This window comes from Theobroma cacao, chromosome 4, assembly GCF_053813885.1.
Source record: "Theobroma cacao isolate CCN51 chromosome 4, ASM5381388v1, whole genome shotgun sequence".
NCBI classification, from domain to species: Eukaryota; Viridiplantae; Streptophyta; class Magnoliopsida; order Malvales; family Malvaceae; genus Theobroma; species Theobroma cacao.
Window position 1 is genome coordinate 20,318,473 of NC_142642.1, and position 24,720 is coordinate 20,343,192.

Genomic DNA, 24,720 nt, shown 5'->3' on the forward strand with positions numbered 1-24,720 from the left:
TGGATTGTCTTTAACCTTTATGCCACTTTATGCCCGTGGATAGCTTGTTTATATTTATACTCGTGGATAGTCTATTTATGTTTAGGCTCATGGACAATATCATGTTATCTTATTTATGCTTATTTTAATGGTCATATTTCTATTTTACTGCAATATTATTCTACCTTGTTTCCTCTTTATGATTTGTTTACTATCTCCGTATTCTGTCCTTATTTCTCTTACTGTGCACGACATATTTATGGATTGACGGTTTCCTAATTTTTTTTACATTGACCTATGTCTTCAACTCCAATAGGCTTTTTCCTTTCATGCCTAATTTTCTTTTTGATATAACAAAAAAGGGAGAGAATGAAGTTAACGAGCAAATTTTACATTACTATATTGTCAAAATGGTCAAATCATTTTCAAAACTAGAAATTCTTAAAATCTCCTAAATTGAGGGGGAGGATTCAAAATTTTATAAAACCTTTAGACTTCTAAAAATTCAAAAAAGTCCATTTTCAAATGTTTGAACAAATTTTGCTTATTGTTTTTGTCATATCAAAAAAGGAGAGATTGTTAGTTCAATAGCTTTCTAATCAATCCCATGTTTTGAAATGATAAAAGAAAATGATGAAAATTCATTTTAGTCTTGGAATATCAAGTCTAAACATTTCTTAACACTTTCAAATAAGTTTGAGAAGAAAAACAATGAAAAAGGACTTAGGAAAATCCATTCTAGTCTAAATTTATCGATATATGTTCTTCATGTATTGATACATTTGGATAAATATCAATAGATTTTGAAATCTATTGATACATGCTCTTAAGAAAAGTCAAATTTCGAAACGTTAAACTCAATCTATCGATACCTTCTCAAATGTATAGATAGAAATGTAACAGAATGCTTATTGCTTCAAAAGTATCGATACATTTCTTGAATGTATCGATACATTTTCAACAAAATGCTTATTACCTCAAAAATATCGATACATTAGCAAATGTATAGATACATTTTCAACAGGATGGCCAAACCATTGCATGAAAGTTCAAAAGTATCGATACATGGCAAAATGTATAGATACATCATAGTGGGAATTCAAAAATAAGAGAAGTAATGAATCGATACATTTAATTATGTATCGATACAATATGATTGTTGGAGCCTTGACTGAAGAGAAGAATGACTATTTTCACATTTAATGCACTCCCAACTACCTTTAAAGCTTCAAAAACTATAAAAACAAGCTTTCTCAGCATTTATGAAGAAACGAAGACTTTGAATCACAACTTCAAGAGAAAAATTCACCTCAAATCATTCAATACTCTTAGACTTCTCCTCTTGCATTTAAGTCTTCTATTGTATTACTTATAGAGCCATTATTGTTTATCTTCTTTCTTACGAAACATTGTACTTAACTTGCTATTCAGGCTTCTAGAGGAATCTTAGTTGCATTATCATCCTTTATTGTATTTACTTGAGTAATTATTGATAACTCTATGATATAGAGTTATTTGAGCTTAATTTTGATAATAATTTGACTTAGTTCTTGTAGTAATGCATATAAATTAGTAGACTTTATTTAATTATTTTAAATTAGTTATTTTAGGTGAGTCAATCAAATCATGGTTAATTTTATGCTTAATTTGGTGTTAATGAGGATAAGATAGGTTGTTATTGATTTATTTGTGCTTTTATAGGTGTTTGAAAGAAGAATTTTAGTAAAAGAAGCAGAGCAATTTCAAGGTGCAGACTTTTAATGCATATATTTCGGTGTTTTGGCTGTAACTTTCTCTACAAGGCTCCAATTGAAGCAATTCTTTAACCATTGGAAACATAAGAGAAAAATATACAACTTTAATGTTTACCACCTTACCCATTTTGCTCTGAAAAATGGTCAAAAAGCTTGTTGAAGTTGACATATTGTAGCAGTCCTAGAGCAATTATTATTTCTGTTAATTAATTTGGCAAGGTTGTGACTTATATAGTCTGATGAGGACATCTCAGATGAAATTGACTTCTTTCTTCACCCAACTTGGCTGAACTTCAAAGCCTATAAAAATAACCTTTCGGAGGACTTAAAAGAAAAAGAAGAAACACCATATTAACATTTGAGAGTCAAGGCACAGAGTCACTGAAGCAAAGAAAAATTTGCATAATTCAAGGAGATTTGGAGATCAAGAATACAATTCTTGAAGTTTTTCAATATTTTCTTTTATTCTCTTATTTTCTTGGTTTTGTTCTTAATGTTTAAATTTTATTCAATGATGATGTATGACTTGATGGGGAACCAAATTGTTTATCTAAGATTATAATTAAACCCAATATGTAGTCTGAATTATTTATCTCTCTTTTACCTATGTTTGATGGATTTAAATTGTTTATTTTATTCTGTTCTTAATGCTTCTAGTTGACTGGCCACCAATTAGATTGAATTGGAAACCTAAGTTAAACCTTGACGAAGGAGATTTGGGTAGACCTTGAATAGAATAGCGTATGATCGAATACACTTAGTTGAGTTGGTGATTTGATTTGCATATAGGGTAGACATACACTTACAAGCCATACATAGCCAAAATTATAGCACAAACTTAATGAATCCTTCTTCAATTTAATTTGCATAGACATATAGTAAATTAATTGGGAAAAGTATTTTTATGAAAAACTCGATAGAGACTTGTAAATAATTTAGGACTCTAGGTTAGCAACTTAATCCATTAAACTGAGTTAAGAGAGAGAGACAATAATTAGATGAAGTATTGAGGGATATTATAATTTTAGGTCAGGTAGTTAAGTGAGTTTTATTTACTATTTAATTTTAGTTTTAGTTTATTAGTTTTAATTTTTTTATTTTAATTGTTTGGATAAAATTAAGGTGTTATAATTTTAGTAATTAACAGTAGGAATTAAAGACTTCTCTATGGGAATGATACTCTACTTCATTACTATATTACTTGTTAACGATACGTGCACTTACATGAGAAATCAACAACAGTTATACCTTAACTAATTAAAAAAGTAAAAATTGAGTGGTTATACCTTAACTAAGATAAAAGGTAGAGTGGTTGTACTTTAACCATAAAAAGGCATTGTATTAAACTCTATTTCAATAGTGGATTTTAAATTTCTTAATGAATCTAAGGGAGAGGACGTAGGCAAGGAAACTGAATTTCTATAAAATCAAAACGTTATTTTTCCTTCCCTTCTTACTCATTCAATTTCATTTATGTTTCTAATCTTTCTCAATTTACTAGAAATTAATTGACTTGTTCATTTTCAAATTGGGAATTTGATTTAAGAGAACTCTATTTACTCAAAATTAAACGAGAATTTTCAAAATTACAAAAATAGTCCAATTCACCCCCTCTTGGAATTAATCACAATGAGCTCATTGTAGTAACAATGTCATTAGTCCTAATATGTTGTACTAAAATGTCATCATTTTTCACAAGTTCTTTAACTCTCAAATATTTAATCTTTATATGCTTAGCCTCTATAATGTCTCTATTATTGTTAGTAAATATAACTGATGTGGAATTATCACAATGCAATTGTATAAGTCTAGCAATAGAGTCAACCACTGATAATTTTTTAATAAAATTTATTGTCAAACTACTTATGTAACTGTTGCAACATGCTATAAATTCTGCTTGCAAAGTGGATAAAGTCACAAGTGTTTGCTTTTACACTTTTTTCAAGACATTACACCACTTGCTAACATAAAAATGTATTATGATATGAATTTCCTATTTACTAAATAGCTGGCAAAGTCAAAATCCATTTAACCACCAACTTAAAGTCTTTAACCTTTTAATAAACTAGCTTATAATTCTTAGATCTTCAAATAACTCATCACCTTCTTTACTGCGTCCCAAAGATCTCTACCAGGATTAGACAAATATCTCTTTAAAAGACCCATTGCAAAAGCAATAGTAAGCATTGTGTACACTTGAGCATATGTTAGGCTTTTTACAACACTAGCATATGATATTTCTTTTATAGATTCCCTTTCAACATAATTTTTAAGACATCATGTCAAGTTCAATTTATCACCTTTTAACAACTGACATATCTCCATCATTGCAATCAAGCATAACAAAATTATTCAGCACTCGATCAATGTTTACATGCCAAGAGGGTCCCTACAAGTGATGAGATTTGTCTCTATGGATTTTAATCTAAGGACATAAGATGCTTCCCTAAGATCTTTAATGTCAAACTACCTAGACAATAACTCCTTAGTCTCTTGTAGCATCCCAAATCACTACAAGGAAGCAAAACATCATCAACATATAAAATAAAAAGGATAAACTTGCTCGCAATGATCTTGAGATATATGCATTTATTTATGATGTTCTTAACAAAATCGAAAGAGGTGATTACTTCATCAAATTTAAGATATTATTGATAAAAAGCTTGTTTGAGCTCATATATAGACTTTTTGAGTTTACAAACAAGATGATCTTTATCATCCACCTTAACCCTCTAGCTTTAACATATAGACTTCTTTAACCAAATTCCCTTTTAAAAAGGTAGTTTTAACATCCATTTTATGCAACTTTAAGTCATAAAGAGCCACCAATACCATAATTATTCTAAAAGCATCCTTAGAGGATACAAAACAAAAAGTTTCATTGTAATTAATGCCTTTTCTTTAGGTGAAACCTTTTGGAAACCAATTTGGCTTTAAACCTCTTAATCTTTCCTTTAGAATCTATTTTAGTCTTGTACGCCTATATAAAACCTATGGGTTTGTAAATCTCTAGTAGCTTAATAGTTTCCACACATTGTTATTTGACATGGATTGTATCTCATCCCTTATTACATGCCACCATAAATCTGACCGAGGATTAGAAATAGCTTTTAAAAAGGTTATTAGATCAACTACATGACCAATATCATATTTACCCCCTCTAAGATAGAATTCATCAATGTTTGAGGAAAAAAAGGTATTTTTATTGTCACGACCCAAATTTCGGGCCATGACCGGCGCATGGACCCAATGGACGTAGTCCACTAAGCCCAAGCAAGCCTATTAATCTGACATATTCATCATTCCATCATAAACTGCTAAGTCATATATCATAACTTAGAATCGAAATAATATTGAACATTGCCCCTCATACTGGCATACCAAACAAGTGTATATAAATTGTCTACAACATGTATCTTAATAATTCACATTAGGTTCGTCTATTCATAACAAAAGAAGACTCAATGTCCAGTGGAGAAACTTGACGAATACACAACTACTAAATACCGAGACACCTACCAATAGTCGAGTCTACAAAGGTACCTCGACCTAGTTACCAGTTGCATCGTAATCTGAAAACATGAAGTTGAAAGCGGTGAGCATAAACTCAGTGAGTGAACAAGAAAGGGAACAAGCATACCATAAGGAATGTTTAACGAAATCATGATGCATTCATTTTCTCAAAACAATGCAATTGTTTTGGCTCTTTTAAACCCCTCATGTAAACCCCACATGAGTAAATCACTTTACAAAGATCCATGCTCAACTATGGTACCAAAGAAATGGAAAATATGCCAAAAACCCACAAGTTAGCAAAATGGACAGAAAGTTTCTCGCTGCAGCGAGAACCAGGTTTGGTGAAGGCCCTCAAACCCGAGAGTTTCTCACTGCAGCGAGTTTCAAAACATCAAGGAAAAAGTCTCTTTTTTCCTTAAAACAAGCCATCCTGCTAAAATAACAATAGCAACATGTAACACATGTAAACTCCCAAATTTCAACAAATCAAATGCTCACATATTTGCATTTACAACCATATACCCATCATCATCATGCACACCATCCCATCATCATCATCATACAAACCATCCCATCATCATCATTCCCAGCTCATGCGCACTCCCTACTCGCACATGGCTAGGTCATTACCGGGTTATGTGCACTCCCTATTCACACATAATTGGGTCATCATCGACTTATGCACACTCCCTACTCGCACATAGCCGAGTCAATATCATTACACAACAATGTATTCATATATATATATCAACACAATGTGGTAGTGCATGAATCAATAATAGTCACATGTCACAAGATGAAGACAATCTATCAAAAGCTTGTTCCCAAGGCACTTGTTTTTATGATAAGCTTGATAATCCATTCAAATGTTTGATAAATACATTATATCCCTAAAACAAGTTTTGAAATGCAAGTCCACTCACCGGTATTAGGAGTAAAAATACTCCTATTTTCAGTCCGCAGGTACAGTCCTTTACCCGTATCCAATGGCTCACCACCTAGCCATAATCCATGACACATATTTCAATTATATTATGTCTAATAGTCATAAGCTATTTCAGGCTCGATATATATATGATATGAAATGAAAAATGCACGGGTAGCCATCTAGACCCGACATTGGCCTAAGTCAATTTTTCATCCGATAAACTGTCCAATGCGTCCAATTTCACTCCAACTTGCTCCATTTCTTTTCCAATCCCTCAATTCACCAAGCACAAACTAATTAACACACAATTAGGCAAAATTTATCTTCATTTTTCTTCTTGGAACTTTGGCCAACAATGGTACACTAACTCCGTGATTTTTCCTACTTAATTTTCTCACCATTATTCATTAATTCCTACACCAAAAACTATTATTTCTTAATCAAATCACCTAGAATAACATCCCATTCTTCCTCATTATTCACTTAGAGAATTCGGCTATTGATGGGCACCAAACCTTTGGTGGTTTTCTTCACTTGTTTTCATGCTACATATCATTAATCACCTAAAAACACTAACATACCTAAAAATCAAACCAATCCAAGATCATTCTCTCTCCATACCCATTTTGCCTACCACTTATTCACTATGAAATCATGTTTCTCAACCATAGAAATAAGAAAATAAAGCTTGGGTATTATAAATCTCAAGTAAAAATAAAGAATTTTCACTTTACCTCGCTTAATTCCTTGGAATCCTACACTTTTTCTTCAATTTTTCCACCTAGGGTTTGTGTTCTTTCCTTTCCTCTTCACTTTATGCTTTGGCCAGCCATATGGGTGAGACTAAGAGAGTTTTAAATAGATTTTACAAGGAAATTCTAGAATGATCCAAGCTTGACACATGGCATGTTTCCATTAGTCCATGTGTAATACTTATCCATTAAGCAATCTCTCTTCACCACATAAAATGTTTCAATTATCCACAATGTAAAATGTTAATGGCTAAAATCCATGGGCATGACAAGTGTTAGGTGGTGTAAAATTTCAAAATTCCAACTTTACTCCCGTAAACTCGTAAAATTACCGTTTTGCCCATAGAACATGAAAATCATCAAAAATTTTATTTCCTTGTCATTTCACCCATATTTTCATCATTCATTTATGCTTTAGGCCTACTTAAGTCATAATATTGTTTAAAACTTACTTTTATGGGCTTATTGAGAAAATGACGAAATTGCCCCTAATTAGGGGTATCGCTTATATTTCTATCTACGAGTCTATAAAGGTCAAGGTCTCACATTTATCCTTATATATCTTATTTGTTGTTCATTTACAATATTCTAGTTTTAAGAGACCTCATAAGGATTGGTTGCACTTTTTTCTGCTCTTTAAAAGGTATATCCACGAAAATATCTTTATGTATGGTTATAGGAATTCTTATTGTCTTAAGACGCTCTTCTCCATCTCTAACTTTAGAGCAACTAGCATCAATCACATCTAGCTCTAGAAATTTAGCTATTTTTACCTTAACAATTTTATATAGCTCTTGAAATAATTTGGGTACCTACTAAAATTGCAACAAATGGAACGATACTATATTTTAATCTTAGTGAAATCATAAAGGCGCACTTCTAAAAAACATCCCCTAACATGTTAATGATTAAGACTAGGTTTTTGTCCATTCCATAACTCATAAGGGGTTTTAGGAACAAATTTGGTAAGAATTCTATTTAGGATATATAAGGTTGTTTTAATTGCTTCTCCCCATAAAATTTTGAAAAATTAACCTAACTCATTATACTCTTTATCATACTCCTCATCATATCTTTTAAGTTGTGATGTTAAGAGGATGTGCAAAGATATTCTGATATGTTGGTTGTTTTTGATTAATTTTAATATGATCTATTTAGTGGTCATCTATGGGCTTGTTTATTACTTTTTTTAAAAAAAAAACAGAGCTTATTTTTCTTTTTGTTTCTTACACTTTTTTGTATTTTATTCTACTGACTATGGTGTAATTTTGATTTTGCTACCATGTGTTCTAAAATGGTCCTTGATTCTACTTGAATGATTTATCGTTATTCGACGAAGATGTTTTTCACGGTTCCCATTAAAATGTAAAGGATATATTCTTAACTTCGAATTGTGCAATGTGTAGATTGTGTTTTTTTTTTTTTTTTGAAAGATAGAATTTCATATAAAATTCAAGAATGAAACATTCTTGAAAAACTACATAGAACAAGGGATCAACTTTTGGAAAGCAAGACTCAAACCAAAAGATGATGAACATCCACGAACACTATATAAAAGGGACTTGAAACCTTGGAAAAAAACATATTCAAGAGTTAAGAACAAAACATCAACTTAACCAAAACGCAAAAACTCAACCAGACAAAAGAGTAAAGATCCCTAAATGGAACTCCAAAAAGCTTATGAAACTAATCAGCAACTGCACATGCATACACCAAAAAGAATGCCCCAGTCATGCAGAAAGGCTATCATCGACCAACCTCACATTCATTAGAAGGTTAGCATCAAAGTGTAGATACAGGGGGCAGGAAAAAAACATGCCAAAACAAAATCATCATCAGAAACCAGACCAATCAAGCATGACATGAATGGACCAGCAACAATAAAAAATCACTAAAAAGAAAAAGCCACCAATTTGTAGAAACAAAGACATAACAAAATCAAAATGAGCAACAATAACCAACGAAAAGCAAAGAAAAAGATGAAAAAAAAACATCTAAAATCAACCGAGAGCAACCAAAAAACCCAAACAAACTAGTTATCAACAAGAAATCCCAAAAGCAACGAAAAGGAAACAAAATCTCTAAACTCATCCACACCAACAAACCGAAAAAAAACTTCACAATAAAATCAATAAAAAAAGCGTGACAATATGAGTGAAAGAAATTACATCAAGACAACATGAAAACCTTCAGATTAAAAGGTAGGATCCAACAATGCACAACCACCATTAAGAATTAATATTCAACAAGTTATTAGTCCTTTCAACCCCATCTTTAGCTAACCTATCTGCAATTTCATTACCAGATCTAGGATAGTGCTTAATACTCCATTTTCCAACTTTGGATTTAAGTTTCTCAATTTGTCTCGCATTATACCTAAATCTCCATGGTGTTTCCTTAGGATTTTGCATCCATTATGCAATGTTAGTTGAATCACTTTTCACTATGAGTTCCTAATTACCAACGCACGAAGAGGTAGCAAAAAGTAAGAATGTTTCTCTAATAATGATTAGTTCATCCATATTCGCATTTTCCCGACTTGATGATTTTGAAAACCGTCTCTTCGTCTCATAACACTCCTCTAATCCCTATGTCATCTAAACAAGCACTCGCAGCCTCATCAATATTAAATTTGAGCTGACTCATGGAAGAAAGAATCTCCACCACCATTGACCTAACTTTATTCTTCATTGTTTTAGTAAGACCAAATTTAAGTTTCCTAAATAAATCCAACACAGTTGAATTTTACTCACCCCAACTTGACTTAACCTTTCACGTTATCCTAGTTTTGATAATATCAAAGAACAAAATTTCATCCCATATCTTACTGTTAAACACTATTTCTTTCCTAAATAACCAAATTGACCATACAATCTCAAAAAATGCCATTTTCCAAATTTTGACATTATCTAGAATATATTTTGTGTCATTTCATGCACAAAAAAACCCTTGGTATTACTAGGAACAATCCATTCAATCTTCAATTCATGAAACCGAGCAACCCAAATTTTTCAACTTTTCGGACATGTGAAAAACAAATGATCAATAGTTTCGTACTTCTTATAGCAAAACAAACATAAAGCAAAACTAGCAGAGATCAAACCTCTCTTAAAAAGGTCAACTTTAACCGTAATTCTCCCATTCGACAACAACCAACAAAAAACCTTCATCTTAGAAGGGGCAAGATGCATCTAAACAACCTTCTAAACTCCCCTATCATCATTATTTCTTGTGTTAATCAATTTACAAAATCTCTAACAAAGTAATTTCCACTAGAAGATCTTTTCCAAATAACCCTATCACTATCATCCCTATCCAACATAATTTCATTTATCCTACACGTCAACCCAACACATTGACTTTTCTTACCCAAAGGTTCTCTTTCTCAATTTAATATCCGATATCCACCCATTGACAAACCATTTGCCAAAATCACAAATAGTATCTACTTTATTAATAGAAACAACAAAAATATTTGGGAATAAGGTTTTGAGTGGACCTTTCTCCAACCATCCATCATGCCAAAAGGAAATGTTTTTGCCATCCTTAATGAGAAAACTCAAACCTACAAAAACCACATTATAATAATTGTTAATGGGGGGAAGGGGATTAGTGATGTTTCACCATAAGGGGGGCATTCTCTTATCTCTTAAATCTCTTGAAACCAACTTAGAAGGATTAGGGCCATTTTTCTTGCAACCACACTTGACCAACTACTAATTTCCTCATCATATCTCCAAATCTATTTCTTAAGTGAACCTTTATTCTTGACTTCTAAATTCGTTAATCCAAGCTCCCCACATTCTTTCTGGCATCGCACATTTTCTCAACTAACCTAATGCAATTTTCTCCTTCCATCTGTGGAACCCCATAAAAACCTTCTTTGAATCTTGTCTAACTCACTTTTTATCGTAATTGGGATCTGGTAGAAGTATATAAAGTAAATTGGTAAGCTAGCCAACACAGCTTTAATCAAGGTAATTCTTCCCCACTAGATAGTAATTTCATTTTCCATTTAGCAAGATGCGATTCAAACTGTTTGATAACTAGTCTTTAAATTCTTATTGAATTGGTTTTCGCTTCTAAAAGAAGACCCAAATAGGTAGTAGGAATACTTTCGACCTTTCAAGAAATTCTTCCAACCTACTAGCCTAAGGGATCATTCTCAATACCTATACCATACGATACACTCTTTTGGAAATTAATCTTAATTAACTGAAAACATTTTGAAACTCAGGATGTTCTTAAGATGTTGTGTGGTTTGGCTGCTTTTGATTTTTGCATCGGTTTCATCCCAAGGGCTACTTGTTTTTTGCTAAATGTCCTAATACGTAATGGCATAAAGAAAAGGGTCTTATCCTTTTGTCATGCTTTTACTACACCATTATCTTAGATGGGTAGTTTTTGTATTGATTTTCTCTCATTCAATGAGTATTGTTTCTACCTTTTAAAATAAAAAAACTATCTAAAACATATGAGAACGATAATTCCACAACATTATCTAATTGACCACACTGGTGAAACTTATTTTACAACATGATATGTTTTATATTACCATACAAACTTCATGGTATGATTTTATTTATTTTATCATTAACTTATTGAGCATGAGGTATTATACTCCAGAAAATCAAACCTACACGTATGACATAACCTTATAGGATATTTAGTCATTATACCTTTATTCATGTCATTAAATGGACTTATTGCATTGAAAAATTGAAAAAATCACTTTATAGGGTTTTAGTTATCAATTTGTACGTTATAACTTTATTATAAAAGTATATAAAATACGTAAATATCTGGTGAGAGTACATCCTACCATTCAACTAAAAAAATATACATATTATTTTTCTATCACATGCATTCCATAAATATCTCATAAAAATATCCAAAATAATGAATTAAATGTACACAAAATAAATAAATATTAAATGTGCATTAAAATTAGAAAAATAGCACAAATTTGTAATGTAAGGATAAGGGGAGAAAATTATAAAAAAATGCCAAAAAAACACAGGTCGAGGGCCCCATCCTCCCACTTTCAAGTTGACCTTGTCACCCAATTGGTCTTGTCTACTTCAACCTCCAATCAAATTGGGTCTAGCCCGATTAGAGCAAAAATTGACTCATTCAAGTCTACTTCTTGTTTTCTTCCTAATTCTCGATTTTTAGTCCATTTTAACCAAATTAGACCTTTTAAATATTGACAAACACTTTGTTTTAGAAAACCCATGCATTAAAATTCATCAAAACAACATAAATCAAGATCAATTGTCAAAAATTCGAGTTTCAAGATCCATTCTTGACCCTATTTTAATCATCTTAATATTTTCCATATAAGCCTCATATTTGATGCAATCAAACCTTACATTTTATCTATAACAAACAATAACCTATTTACAAAGATCAATTCAAATTGAAATACATTAAATCTAATGGTTTTAACCAATTCATGAATTGGATTTAAAGTTTAAACCCGAACTTTAAGTTTTGACTCAAATTTTAAGTTTTGATTTCTCTCTCTAAAAGTCAAACTAAGTTACTATCTATATGTCGATTTAATCCAATTGTATTAAGAGGAATAAAAGCCCTATATTTATTGACAAAATTAGTAACTAAAAAATAATTTTTTGTCTGCCTAAAGATTTCGATGACTTAAACATGGTAAATTTATTATAAATCACACAAAATAATGCTAAATTGGATCCTATATTCAAACTATGGCAAACTCTGATATCATTTGAAGAACTTTATGTATAATTAATTTATACTAATCTAGAATTCTCTATAGTTGAATTTTAGAAAATAGAAGGGTACTTGATTTTTTATCCATGATTTGATAGCTAATATAATATTGACTAGTTTAACTATTGAGATTCAGTGTACAAGGATCTTTCTCCTTCTTTTCAATAACTTTTTAATGGGCGAGATAATGTTTTTATATAGACATGAGATGAGATTTAGTCATACTTGTATATAGTGAATCCCTAATCTCACTTATCATAGGATTTAAGATTTCGTACATAAACTTGCACCCTTAGGCCCATATATATTTAATATTAGAGTATAACCCACTTTACTCTATCATATTATAAACTATAATATTGCCACTTTATGGAGGGAAGGGAAAGTAGAAGAAAAGAGAGGAAACGGTTTCAGAGAGAGATAAGAAGAAGAAGGAGAAGAAGAAGAGGAAAGCAAAGGAAAAGAGAAAAATCAGTTTTGGAGAAAGGGAAGAAGAAAAAAAGAAACTAAATCCAATGGCTGAGAAGGAAGAAAGATTGCATGCAGTGGGTTGGACTGTGCTTTTTATTTGATAGGTATTTTAGACTTTTTCTCAAATCTGTTAATGACATTAAGAAATTTGGGTGAAGTGTCTATTTCTAATATCCATATGTACATTGAAAGTAAATTATGATTAAAACTTAGAGAGTCAAGAGTAATTTACTCTAAATTAAATGATGTAAGTTCACATTTTATTATTTGAGAAAATCTAACATTATAGAGTAATGATGATATATTTCAATTGTCTGATTACTCACAAAAAGAATAATAAATAATAATTTTATGAACATTTATTTTTTTCTTTAATGATCAAAACATTAAATTGTCTTATAATTAACATTTCATGCAATTATAGGACCACTGATAAAATAATCTGCAAACACCGGAGAGAGACAATTAAACAAATACAAACGTTTGGTGTTTGTTAGCTGCTGTGGTCCAGTGGTCTCTTTAATTATTGTATGAGCGTCCCTGGATATACTCCCAGTTTTCATCCAGTTTCATTGGTGAAGCAAACAGATTGTGACAAACGTCTTATCTTTGTGTGTTTGAAGGTCTGGTATATAGTGGAAAATTTTGCTACATGTTGCTGTCTTAGCTATTTCCCACCACTGACTTTTCAGCTTGTATAGCTACATGTTAGAACTACCAATTGGCACTTAATCACTCAAGATTTAATAGTGGTTAACTTGAAAGAGAAAGAGTTAATTGTTAACCATACATAGTTTATTGGACATACTTAAGAAGATATAATTGATTTTGGTGAGGTGTATATAAGTCAACTGTCCCAGGTCTAAGAACCCATAATTAATTGGAAATCTCAGGTTACCATCTTGATTTCTTCTACTTCTTCTTCTTCTTCTTCTTCTCATTGAAACAATGAAGTGAGTCTAACAAAATAATGCAATTCATCCAGAAATAAAAAAAAAAAGGAGAGAAAGAGTTGGCTCCACGACAAAAATCAAAACCTAACCACCTCAGCGTTGAACGTATCTTGAAATTGATTTTGCCTGTTTCAGGTGGCTTCCAAGTTGGTATATAAAATAAAATGAAATCTTTGATTTTTCTTTGTTTTGTTTTTTTAAAAAGAAAGCATTGTGTAGTGGTGCATATGTAGTGTTCTTTTACCCCCCCTCCAAGCCCAAATGTCAAACAATTGTGAAGGCCTGTATTCATAATTTTACCTGATTTTTCTATTCATTTTACAATTTATTTGGAATTCGTTATAGATGAAAAAAAAAAAAAAAGGAAAAACATAGTAGCGTTCAAATTAAAAAGAAAAAAAATAAAATAAAAGGGTCAATTTCATCTTTGAGAGTGTGCTCTTATCACATAGATGGGGTGCCCAAGTAACTTAAAAATCAAATATTTATTTTAATTTGATCTTAATTCTTAAGTATTAAACAACTATTTCCACTTTGACGGTTATGGCGGTGGTTAGGAATGAGAAAGCTGACCCGAAAACGTGTCCCCAACTTATTCTAAAGGAAAGAAAAAGGATTGGGGGCCTCTCATGTATCAAAAGTTAATAATTCTTTATTTTTTTAAAGGTAGGGACAGATTGAAAGTGGTGATAGAAGGTGGCGGCTTGTCATCTTATAATTTGATGTTATTCTAAAAATGATTAAGTTTTATTTCGTATTGATTCAGTTTATAATTTTATTATTATTTAATTATTTTTATGTAAAATTTTAATTTCATTATTACAGAAATAATAAAAAATATTAATATTTTTTTTTTATAATTGAAGGATGGGAGATTTGAATTTTGCTATTTAAATAAGGAGATAATGTACTAATCAATGAGTCAAATATTCGAGTGCATATTAGTATTTGTTTGGAAGTATGATCTGAAAAAAGCAAAATGATGAAATCACATGCAAGAAGAAAATTGAAGAAGAAGAGAGAAAGGTTCAGAAAAGAAGGAAAAATGGACAAACACCCATATTGACTATCGTGACTTTTCAAGAGTCCAAGTCGAATTTGATGGGACTCTTGTTTATTGATGTTATTTTAAAATGATTAATTTTTGTTTCGTATTGATTCAGTTCATAATTTTATATTATATGATTATTATTTAATTATTTTTATATAAAATTTTAATTCCATTATTGTAGAAATGACCAAAAAATATTAGTATTTGTTTGGAAGTATGCTACGAAATGAAAATCAAAATGATGAAATCACATGCAAGAAGAAAATTGAAGAAGAAGAGAGAAAGGTTTAGAAAAGAAGGGAAAATGGACAAACACGGATACTGACTACTGTGACTTTTCAAGAGTCCAAGTCGAATTCGATAGGACTCTTGTTCATGTTATTGTGATCATTTATGCATTTCTTTTTTCAAAGTTACCGGATGTTGTACTCAACCCTCATGTCTATGTAGTTGAAAGCATGTGTACCAACAAAAAGTTTAGTCTATATTCATGAATGAAGTTCATTAATAAGGTTGCCTCTTTGAGAAGATTATTGGTATGATGAACATATTGGGTTTTGAGTTTTCTTTTCCTACAAGAGAAAAAACATTATTGTTGGCATTTGAGATTTCAACTATATATTTGAATTGAATTAAACCCAAATGACAAATCAATTCAAGTTGTGGTTTGCACGCTTTCATTTAAATTATTGGCTAAGGTTAATGCCTCCAACCTTACTTTGTAAGGATTTCCACAACCTTAATAATTAAGGCTAGATTATAATGTCTATATTTTAGGCTTATTCAATTCGTTTCACATTCATTTTTCAATAGACATGAACATCTAATTGATGTACTAAAAATCAAGAAAAGATTATTAAACATTGGGCATCCTCTGCTATTCTTTTTGGTAGCTAGAGATATGAACATGTGAGTTAAGCAGTCGTATTAAATCCAATTTTAGTGTAAATAAATAAATGGGAAAGCTTTATTATATGAAAACCAATACATGCGTTTTCAGGTTGATGTCTGAATAATGATGCACTCTTGGTAGGTTTATACACCAAACTTTAATGGCTTTTGGATTATTTTTGAACCTAACAAAACTCTTTGAAGAAATTAGGCGTAACATTGTCAAGGTAAACATTGCTCTCTTAGCTTGCAAAGTCATCACAAGAAAATTGTCTGATTAAAAATGAGAAAAACATTGCAATTTTTCTCTTTTCATTTCTAAAATATTGGAGTGACCACATTTTCTATATTTACTAACTTGCAATTTATTATGAAAAAAGAAGAAGAAATTGTCAAGTTCTTCTAAGTTTTAATTGATAAAGTTGTGGTAAATGATGCACACTTGTATATTTAAACCAAGTTAAAATTCCTACTAGGAGAATGAAAATTATAATAATAACAAAACTGTATCAAAGGGGTTGAAAATTCGGCCATCTAGGACCGTCTTAAATTATGCTATCTTGGACAAGTTTCGTACAGAAGGCTTGGTCATAGCTATAATTGAGCTGTAATAATGTTGCCCAAATTTCAAATGGATGTCGTGTGCAACACAAAACAATTAGTCTAATTCAAGGGTTGAAAAAGATGCATATATATATATATATATATACACGAAAAAGAAAGGAAGAAAAAAAAATAAAGGTATAATACTTACAAAAATTAAAAAATATTTTAAATTGTTTAAAAAATTTTAAATAAATTTTTTATTTTTTTTATTGTATTCAATTAAATCTTTAAATTTTAATTTTGAGTTTAATAAATCTTTATGATTAATGATTGATTAATTATTATTATTAATTAAAATACTATTTGTTATTTTATACGACGTGACATTTTTACATATCATAAAAAATGATAACGTGACATACTAACGTAACATGATGATATGATCATGTAGTATTTTCACTATTTATATCAACATCATGTCAGTGATAAGTGAATATAAAATGATAAATAACATTCTCACTGACGAACAATCAATTAACTGTTAGTTATAAAAACCTATTTGACTAAAAATAAAATTACAAGAGTTTGATTGAATGCATTAAAAGAATAAAAATTTATTTAAATCTTTTTAAATAATTAAAAAAATTTTCAAATATTATACCAAAAGAAAAATTCTAAGATTGCTGTTGAAATCATCAGCTCTCAATTGCATTAAAACAGTAAAAGTTAAAAGTAAATTTGTTTTCTATACTCTCACCTAACCATTTAGGCATCTACACAGGAAAAAGGGGGAAATAGCTTTAGTATTTCTCTAGTGGTGGGTTTGGAAATTGTAAATCACCCATAAAATGTGATGGAATATTGTAACATATCCATATCATTGCTTAAAAACATCTTTTGCATGATTTCACACTCAATGCCAAAACCAAAGAAACTTTAGTCATGTCATTCCTCAAAGTTAAAAGGAAACACCTTTTAGTCATTGCCAATCCATCATAAGCTCAATGTTAATATTCCATCAATTGTCCCAAACAATGCATGTATGAATGAAATATTTATTTCTTTTTTTCCCTCGAAAAACAAAAGGAGAGAAAGTGAGGTAAGGGACAAAATGGTCCAAAGGAGTATCCAACTTAAGGCATAATAATCTACTTCTCCAAGTGTCTTGCTTCCACTCATCTAATTTCTTCAGAACAAGAAAAACAAAATGAAATTAGGGAGGAGGATGTAATAGAAACAGAGTGTACCCGCCAAGTACATGATCTACTTTTGTTGCTGTTTATCAATTTATCCCCACCTTGAAACAATCAATCCTAACCTTTAAAAGAGCGGCCACTTTGAGATTCTGGTGAGAGAAAAAACAATAACAACCAAACTTTTTGAGAAAGACACAGAAAAACAGAGTACTCTGTTTCTGTCTTCTGAATTCTGATTCTCTTTGAGTTTTATGAGTTCTTCAAATTTTAGTCTTTTGATGTTCTTGTACTTGATTTTGTAAGGCTTCAGAAGGACCAACTCTATTGATATGGAAAACAATAATGAGACCTTGGATGCAGTGCTGAAGGAAGCTGTTGATTTGGTATGATACAAAGCTAAAACAGAGGGCATACGCTGTTTTTTTTTTGGTTAATTTGATTCTGTTTTAGGTGTCTTTTTCTTTGGATGTTTTTGATTTCTGGGATTTTTGTCTTGTTTTGGATTTTGATAAATTAAACCTTTGGGTGTAGGAAAATGTGCCACTTGAAGAGGTTTTTCAGACTTTGAGGTGTAACAAAGATGGTCTAACCACAGAAGCTGCTGAGCAAAGGCTTGCTATTTTTGGCTACAATAAGCTTGAGGAAAAAAAGGTATTAATATATTTTAAAATTTTTATTTAATAATTCCTTTTAAACAAATAAAATCTTAGTTTTATGTTCGAAAAAACACTAATTTTCAGGTTTTTAAAAACTGATCATCAAGTTTTATGGACAGAGTTGGTTGGTTGGAACCCGTTACATAAATTATAGTTCTCTCTGTAAGTTTCGGTAGATTACCTTTTTTTCAAGTGAAATAGAGCTAATATATTTGTCTTTTTCTGTTTTGCAGGAGAGCAAAATTTTGAAGTTCTTGGGGTTTATGTGGAACCCTCTCTCATGGGTTATGGAAGCTGCAGCAATCATGGCCATAGCACTTGCCAATGGAGGCGTGAGTGTATTTCATTATGTTCTGTAATCTATGTTGGTTTTTGTTTCTGGCAAAAAACACAATACTATATTTATACATATAATAATTCACACGAATGCCTTTTGTTATTCAATTACTTGAATGATGTTAGCACGCAGTAAATATGGGAAGCATCTTGTTTTTCTTTTCTCTTTTGATATTTTTCTTGGGAAAAAACGGTGGAGGAACTTAGCAATGTCCTCATGCCTTTGCAGGGGAAACCACCTGACTGGCAAGATTTCGTTGGGATTATTACTCTTCTTTTTATTAATTCAACTATAAGTTTCATAGAAGAGAACAATGCTGGCAATGCTGCTGCAGCTCTCATGGCTCGTCTTGCTCCTAAAGCTAAGGTAATTGGATAAACGATATGTGCCTTCATGTTTTACATATAAAAATACTTTCAAAGGACATTCTTGTTTTGTTGTATATTCAACCTGCAATGAATTGTTTCAGGTTTTTAGGGACGGGAAGTGGATTGAGGAGGATGCCGCTATTCTTGTTCCTGGTGATATAATCAGTATTAAACTCGGGGACATTATTCCTGCAGATGCTCGCCTCCTTGATGGTGATCCACTGAAAATTGATCAGGTTCTTTTGCAACCTTAATAGATTCATTCTTCTGTTGGCTGAATTCCAACTGAATCAGTTTTAAGTTTATTTCTTAACATTCTATGTTTCTCAATGCAGTCTGCGCTAACTGGTGAGTCTCTTCCCGTAACTAAAGGCCCCGGTGACAGTATTTACTCGGGTTCTACATGCAAACAGGGAGAGATTGAGGCAGTGGTGATTGCCACGGGTGTTCATACCTTCTTTGGCAAGGCTGCTCACCTCGTGGATTCTACTAATCAACAGGGTCACTTTCAAAAGGTACAGAGAAAGAGCCACAAACCTTATTTTAAATTAATAATTGGTATTCTTCTGCATTTGTTTTGTTCATAAAATGCTTTTCTGCATTTGCTTAACAGGTATTGACTGCAATTGGTAATTTCTGTATATGTTCCATCGCGGTGGGGATGATAACAGAAATCATCGTCATGTACCCGATTCAACACCGTGAGTACCGTCCAGGAATTGACAATTTGCTGGTACTTCTTATTGGAGGAATTCCTATTGCCATGCCCACAGTTCTATCTGTTACAATGGCAATTGGGTCCCATCGCTTATCCCTGCAGGTTTGTTCTAATTGCTCTTGTGAGTGTGTTTCTTAAGATGATCATTGCTTAATTGTGCTGACATATATATGTCGGTGCAGGGAGCTATCACCAAACGAATGACAGCAATAGAAGAAATGGCAGGCATGGATGTCCTCTGCAGTGACAAAACTGGAACTTTGACCTTGAACAAGTTGTCAGTGGACAAAAATCTTGTTGAGGTTGGTTGGCAATTGCTTCATATTTTATCTCTGTTCTAGCAATCTGATTTTATTCTGCGGTCCAACGTTTTTTATCTTGATGTTGTGGCATAGATCTTTGCGAAAGGAGTAGATCCAGATACTGTCGTTCTGATGGCAGCTCGTGCATCTCGGCTGGAAAACCAGGATGCAATAGACGCTGCTATAGTGGGGATGCTGGCTGATCCAAAGGAGGTATGCTTATTGATGTTATGTTCCTTTTATGCTTGCTGCTTATGCTAGACAGGAGGTAACAATTAGGAGAGCTTAATTAAATCTTACTATTTTGATTTACTTTGGTTTCTCTGCTTATCCCTTGAAAAAACTTCCTAGGCACGAGCAGGTATTCAAGAAGTTCACTTCCTTCCCTTCAATCCAACTGATAAGCGAACGGCTCTGACATATATTGACAATCAAGGTAGAATGCACCGGGTCAGCAAAGGTGCACCTGAACAGGTAGGCTCATCAGTAGACTTTATGTAGTTTGACTGTTCTGTTAATGCCATGAAGTAATTCATTCCTTTTGTTGGATTATAGATTTTGAATCTTGCACACAATAAATCAGAGTTGGAGCGTAGAGTTCATGCAGTAATTGATAAGTTTGCAGAGCGTGGATTACGATCACTTGCAGTAGCATATCAGGTGATGACATATATATTATGTAGTCTTGTTTCTTTGTCCTATAATTAAGTGATTTTATCCCTGTTACATTTTACAATGAAATTGATAATTTTCTTGGCTATATCAATCAATGCACAGGAAGTTCCTGATGGAAGAAAGGAAAGCTCAGGAGGTCCATGGCAATTTATTGGCCTAATGCCTTTGTTTGATCCACCTAGACATGACAGTGCGGACACAATACGAAGGGCACTGAATCTTGGAGTGAACGTGAAAATGATCACAGGTGCGTATCCTCATATTGATACTGCGTCAAACTATCTCAATGCACTTGGTAAATGAATATACTTGTTTTTATTTGAGCATGTCTCCTTATTCTGATCAATGCTCCTATTCTTGATCTTTCTTATAACCATTAGGCGATCAACTTGCAATAGCAAAAGAAACAGGACGCCGTCTGGGAATGGGAACCAACATGTATCCTTCATCAGCCTTGTTAGGACAAAACAAAGATGAGTCTATTGCTGCTTTGCCAGTTGATGAGTTGATTGAGAAAGCTGATGGCTTTGCTGGTGTTTTCCCAGGTATCTTCACATTTTCCTTTTCCATCTTGAAATAAATTTTCCTTGCAAAAACATCCCCAAGCCATGTCTAAGAACTCAAACACACACTTAAAGCTGATGGTTAGAGACTTGATCCTCTCTGGTGCCACTGCCAGATACCATTAGACAATGAGGCCTGTGGTCAATGACTGACGTGATGTTTGGATGCAATTTATGATAAGGACGTCCTTAATTTTGGTGTTAGAGTATGCTTCTTATGTTGTCTTTGCTTGTACTACTTTCATTTAATTGCTGGTGCAGAGCACAAGTATGAGATCGTGAAGCGCTTGCAAGCCAGGAAACATATATGCGGAATGACTGGTGATGGGGTCAATGATGCTCCTGCTCTTAAGAAGGCTGACATAGGCATAGCTGTGGCTGATGCAACTGATGCAGCCCGAAGTGCTTCCGACATTGTCTTGACAGAACCAGGTCTTAGTGTTATAATCAGTGCTGTACTAACTAGTCGTGCAATATTCCAAAGGATGAAAAATTACACGGTGAGTCTAGACTATAGCCATGATATGCAATGGCAACATTTGGAGTCAGCCAGGCAGTTCTTCTAACTCAAGTCCTTAACATACTAATTAGTCAGCTTTACTTATTTAACTTAAAAAATATATAAACAAAAATATGAGTTTTACTAGGTAAGTTATGGTTATGGTTTTTTCAGGCATTATTATCTCCTCCTTTCACAATTAACCATATTGAGCAACATTGTTGTTTAATTTGAAGTTATTTGATTTCTTTCTTCTTCGCAGATATATGCGGTTTCCATTACAATCCGTATTGTGGTAAGTTCTTTGGCATTGGCTTTGAAATGTTGCTTTCTGACAATTATATTTAGTGTAACTGCTGTGGTAATATAATGGTGGTTTCCTCTCAAAAAGTAGCTTGATTCTGACTTGGTACTGTACGTTCATTTGACCTCTTGCTTGACAGCTTGGTTTCATGTTACTGGCCTTGATATGGCAGTTTGATTTTCCCCCCTTCATGGTGCTGATTATTGCTATCCTCAATGATGGTTTGTAATGCTTGTCTTCATTACCCTGAAAGTGCAGTCCCTGATTCTATTTAGTATGCTTGCTTGAAAAACAAATCATTGGTCTGTCAGGTACCATTATGACGATATCCAAGGATAGGGTGAAACCATCTCCTCAGCCAGACAGCTGGAAATTGGCAGAAATCTTTGCTACTGGAGTCATTCTTGGTGGTTACTTAGCCATGATGACTGTCATTTTCTTTTGGGCAGCATACGAGACAGACTTCTTTCCCGTAAGATGATAGTTTTATGACATTGAAAGTAACCAAATCAATATTCATCTACTTTCACGCAGAACAATTATGTTAGAATTGGAGTTACATTTAGTCATTTGTTCATTTTTTATCAATTATGATTTTTGCTTTCTAGCAAAATCAACGATCAGAGGAACCCTTAATTTCTCTTTTGTTGTTGCTTTTGACCATTCGGCTGTGTGTGTGTTCCATATGATGTATTACTTTAATCATGCCATACTCAGTTGCTTAGTGTGATGCTGTGTTATTCAGCGCACATTTGGGGTTTCAAGCCTTCAGCAAAAGGACCATGATGACATGAGAAAGCTTGCTTCTGCAATATATCTGCAAGTGAGCATTATCAGTCAGGCGCTCATATTTGTAACAAGAGCAAGGAGTTGGTCTTATGTTGAGCGTCCTGGCCTGTTACTTGTAACAGCTTTTGTAGCTGCCCAGCTGGTTAGTGAAACTGCTGCTTTTTTGTCGCTTTCAAACATGAGTTATGTAAAACAGAAATACCTATTCTTGATTTGTCTGGTTTCTCTCATGAACAGATTGCTACACTGATAGCTGTGTATGCAAACTGGAGCTTTGCTGCCATTGAAGGAATTGGATGGGGTTGGGCAGGTGTGATATGGCTTTACAACCTTGTCTTCTATATCCCACTCGACTTTATCAAGTTCTTCATACGATATGCCCTGAGCGGGAAGGCTTGGGATCTTGTTATTGAACAAAGGGTATGATTTTCAACTGGTAGAGCAACTTTTGTTGTTGCGCGGAGCAACTTGCTGAATGTTTCATTTGGTTGATTGTTTTGCAGATTGCTTTCACGAGGAAGAAAGACTTTGGGAAGGAAGAACGTGAACTAAAATGGGCACATGCTCAGAGGACCCTCCATGGGCTCCAGGCACCTGATACCAAGATGTTCAGCGACCGCACCAGTTTCACAGAACTTAATCAGATGGCTGAAGAAGCAAAAAGGCGAGCTGAAATTGCGAGGTATGCATCCATTAATAATAAGCTAACACTAAATTTTGCGGTCAGCATATTCATTGTTTTCCCTTTCCCTCTTCTTATATGCTCACGGAGACATTTAACTAGATGGGCAAGAGTTACCTCCAGGGGCTAATTAAGCCTAAGTTTCTGGTTTCTATCCAGGTGATTAGAAGCTGGATGCTGTAAAATGGCACATAAAATGCCTGCCAATTACATGGATGGGTTTAATTTTTGTTGTTCTTTAAATTGTCAAATAGAAATTGGCAATGCTTTTCATTAGAAGAGAGCTGGCATATAAACCCAAAATGCAAGAGCATCAAGGGCTCTGTTTGTTATTCTCATCTAATGAATGGCTGATCACAGTTGATATTTTGATCCTTTTTGGAGTAGAGCAAAGACATGAATATAGCAAACTAAATGTGTTCCGAAATGGGTTATTGCTGGAGGGGTAATGGTAGCGTGTGATCACGCTAAATATTTGCATTTTCTCTTGCAGGCTGAGAGAACTGACTACGCTGAAAGGGCATGTCGAATCGGTAGTTAGATTGAAGGGTCTTGACATAGACACGATTCAGCAAGCATACACCGTCTAAGAAGACATCAACATTTTGCACCTACATGCTGTACATATACTGCTGCGGCTGCTGCTACTGCTGAGAGTAATAAAGCCCTGTAATTTGTCATCCAAAATATTCCAACTGCTTTTCATATGCTTAAATCCATCATCTTCCTGAAAGACTCTTGTTTCCTATGGATTCAATGTAATCTTGGTCCTGTTCTCTCTACCTCTTTTCCATATATAATTTCATTTTAATGCTGGCTCTCTCTCTAATCCTATCAAGGAAAAGCAGAAAGCAACAGAACAGAGTTGATCTGAAATCCTAGAAAGAATGAATGCTAATCCTTTAATACCAATCAGAAATCTTTGTCAATAATACGAAGATGCCTGTTGTTAGAGAGGAGTCTTAAGACAGCTGCCAAGATTTAATTACTCAAGAATTCTATCAAGGTCACTCTACTTGCTTGAGTAAAGATGCTGCATATA

At 32.9% G+C, this 24,720-nt stretch overlaps 1 protein-coding gene across 1 annotated transcript; it reads left to right on the forward strand.

Annotated features, from left to right (window-relative positions):
* Window positions 1-17,749: 17,749 nt before the first annotated feature.
* Window positions 17,750-24,460, forward strand: LOC18601432 (ATPase 4, plasma membrane-type-like). The gene is made up of 22 exons (XM_007032366.3): window positions 17,750-17,937; window positions 18,089-18,168; window positions 18,317-18,436; window positions 18,675-18,773; window positions 19,007-19,144; window positions 19,248-19,382; window positions 19,482-19,661; window positions 19,760-19,966; window positions 20,047-20,166; window positions 20,260-20,379; window positions 20,518-20,640; window positions 20,722-20,826; window positions 20,944-21,088; window positions 21,222-21,386; window positions 21,666-21,904; window positions 22,166-22,198; window positions 22,347-22,428; window positions 22,519-22,679; window positions 22,953-23,138; window positions 23,234-23,416; window positions 23,500-23,678; window positions 24,172-24,460. Exons 2-22 carry the CDS (start codon window positions 18,115-18,117, stop codon window positions 24,266-24,268), a joined length of 2,871 nt encoding a protein of 956 aa, XP_007032428.2. The 5' UTR covers window positions 17,750-17,937; window positions 18,089-18,114; the 3' UTR covers window positions 24,269-24,460.
* Window positions 24,461-24,720: the final 260 nt, after the last annotated feature.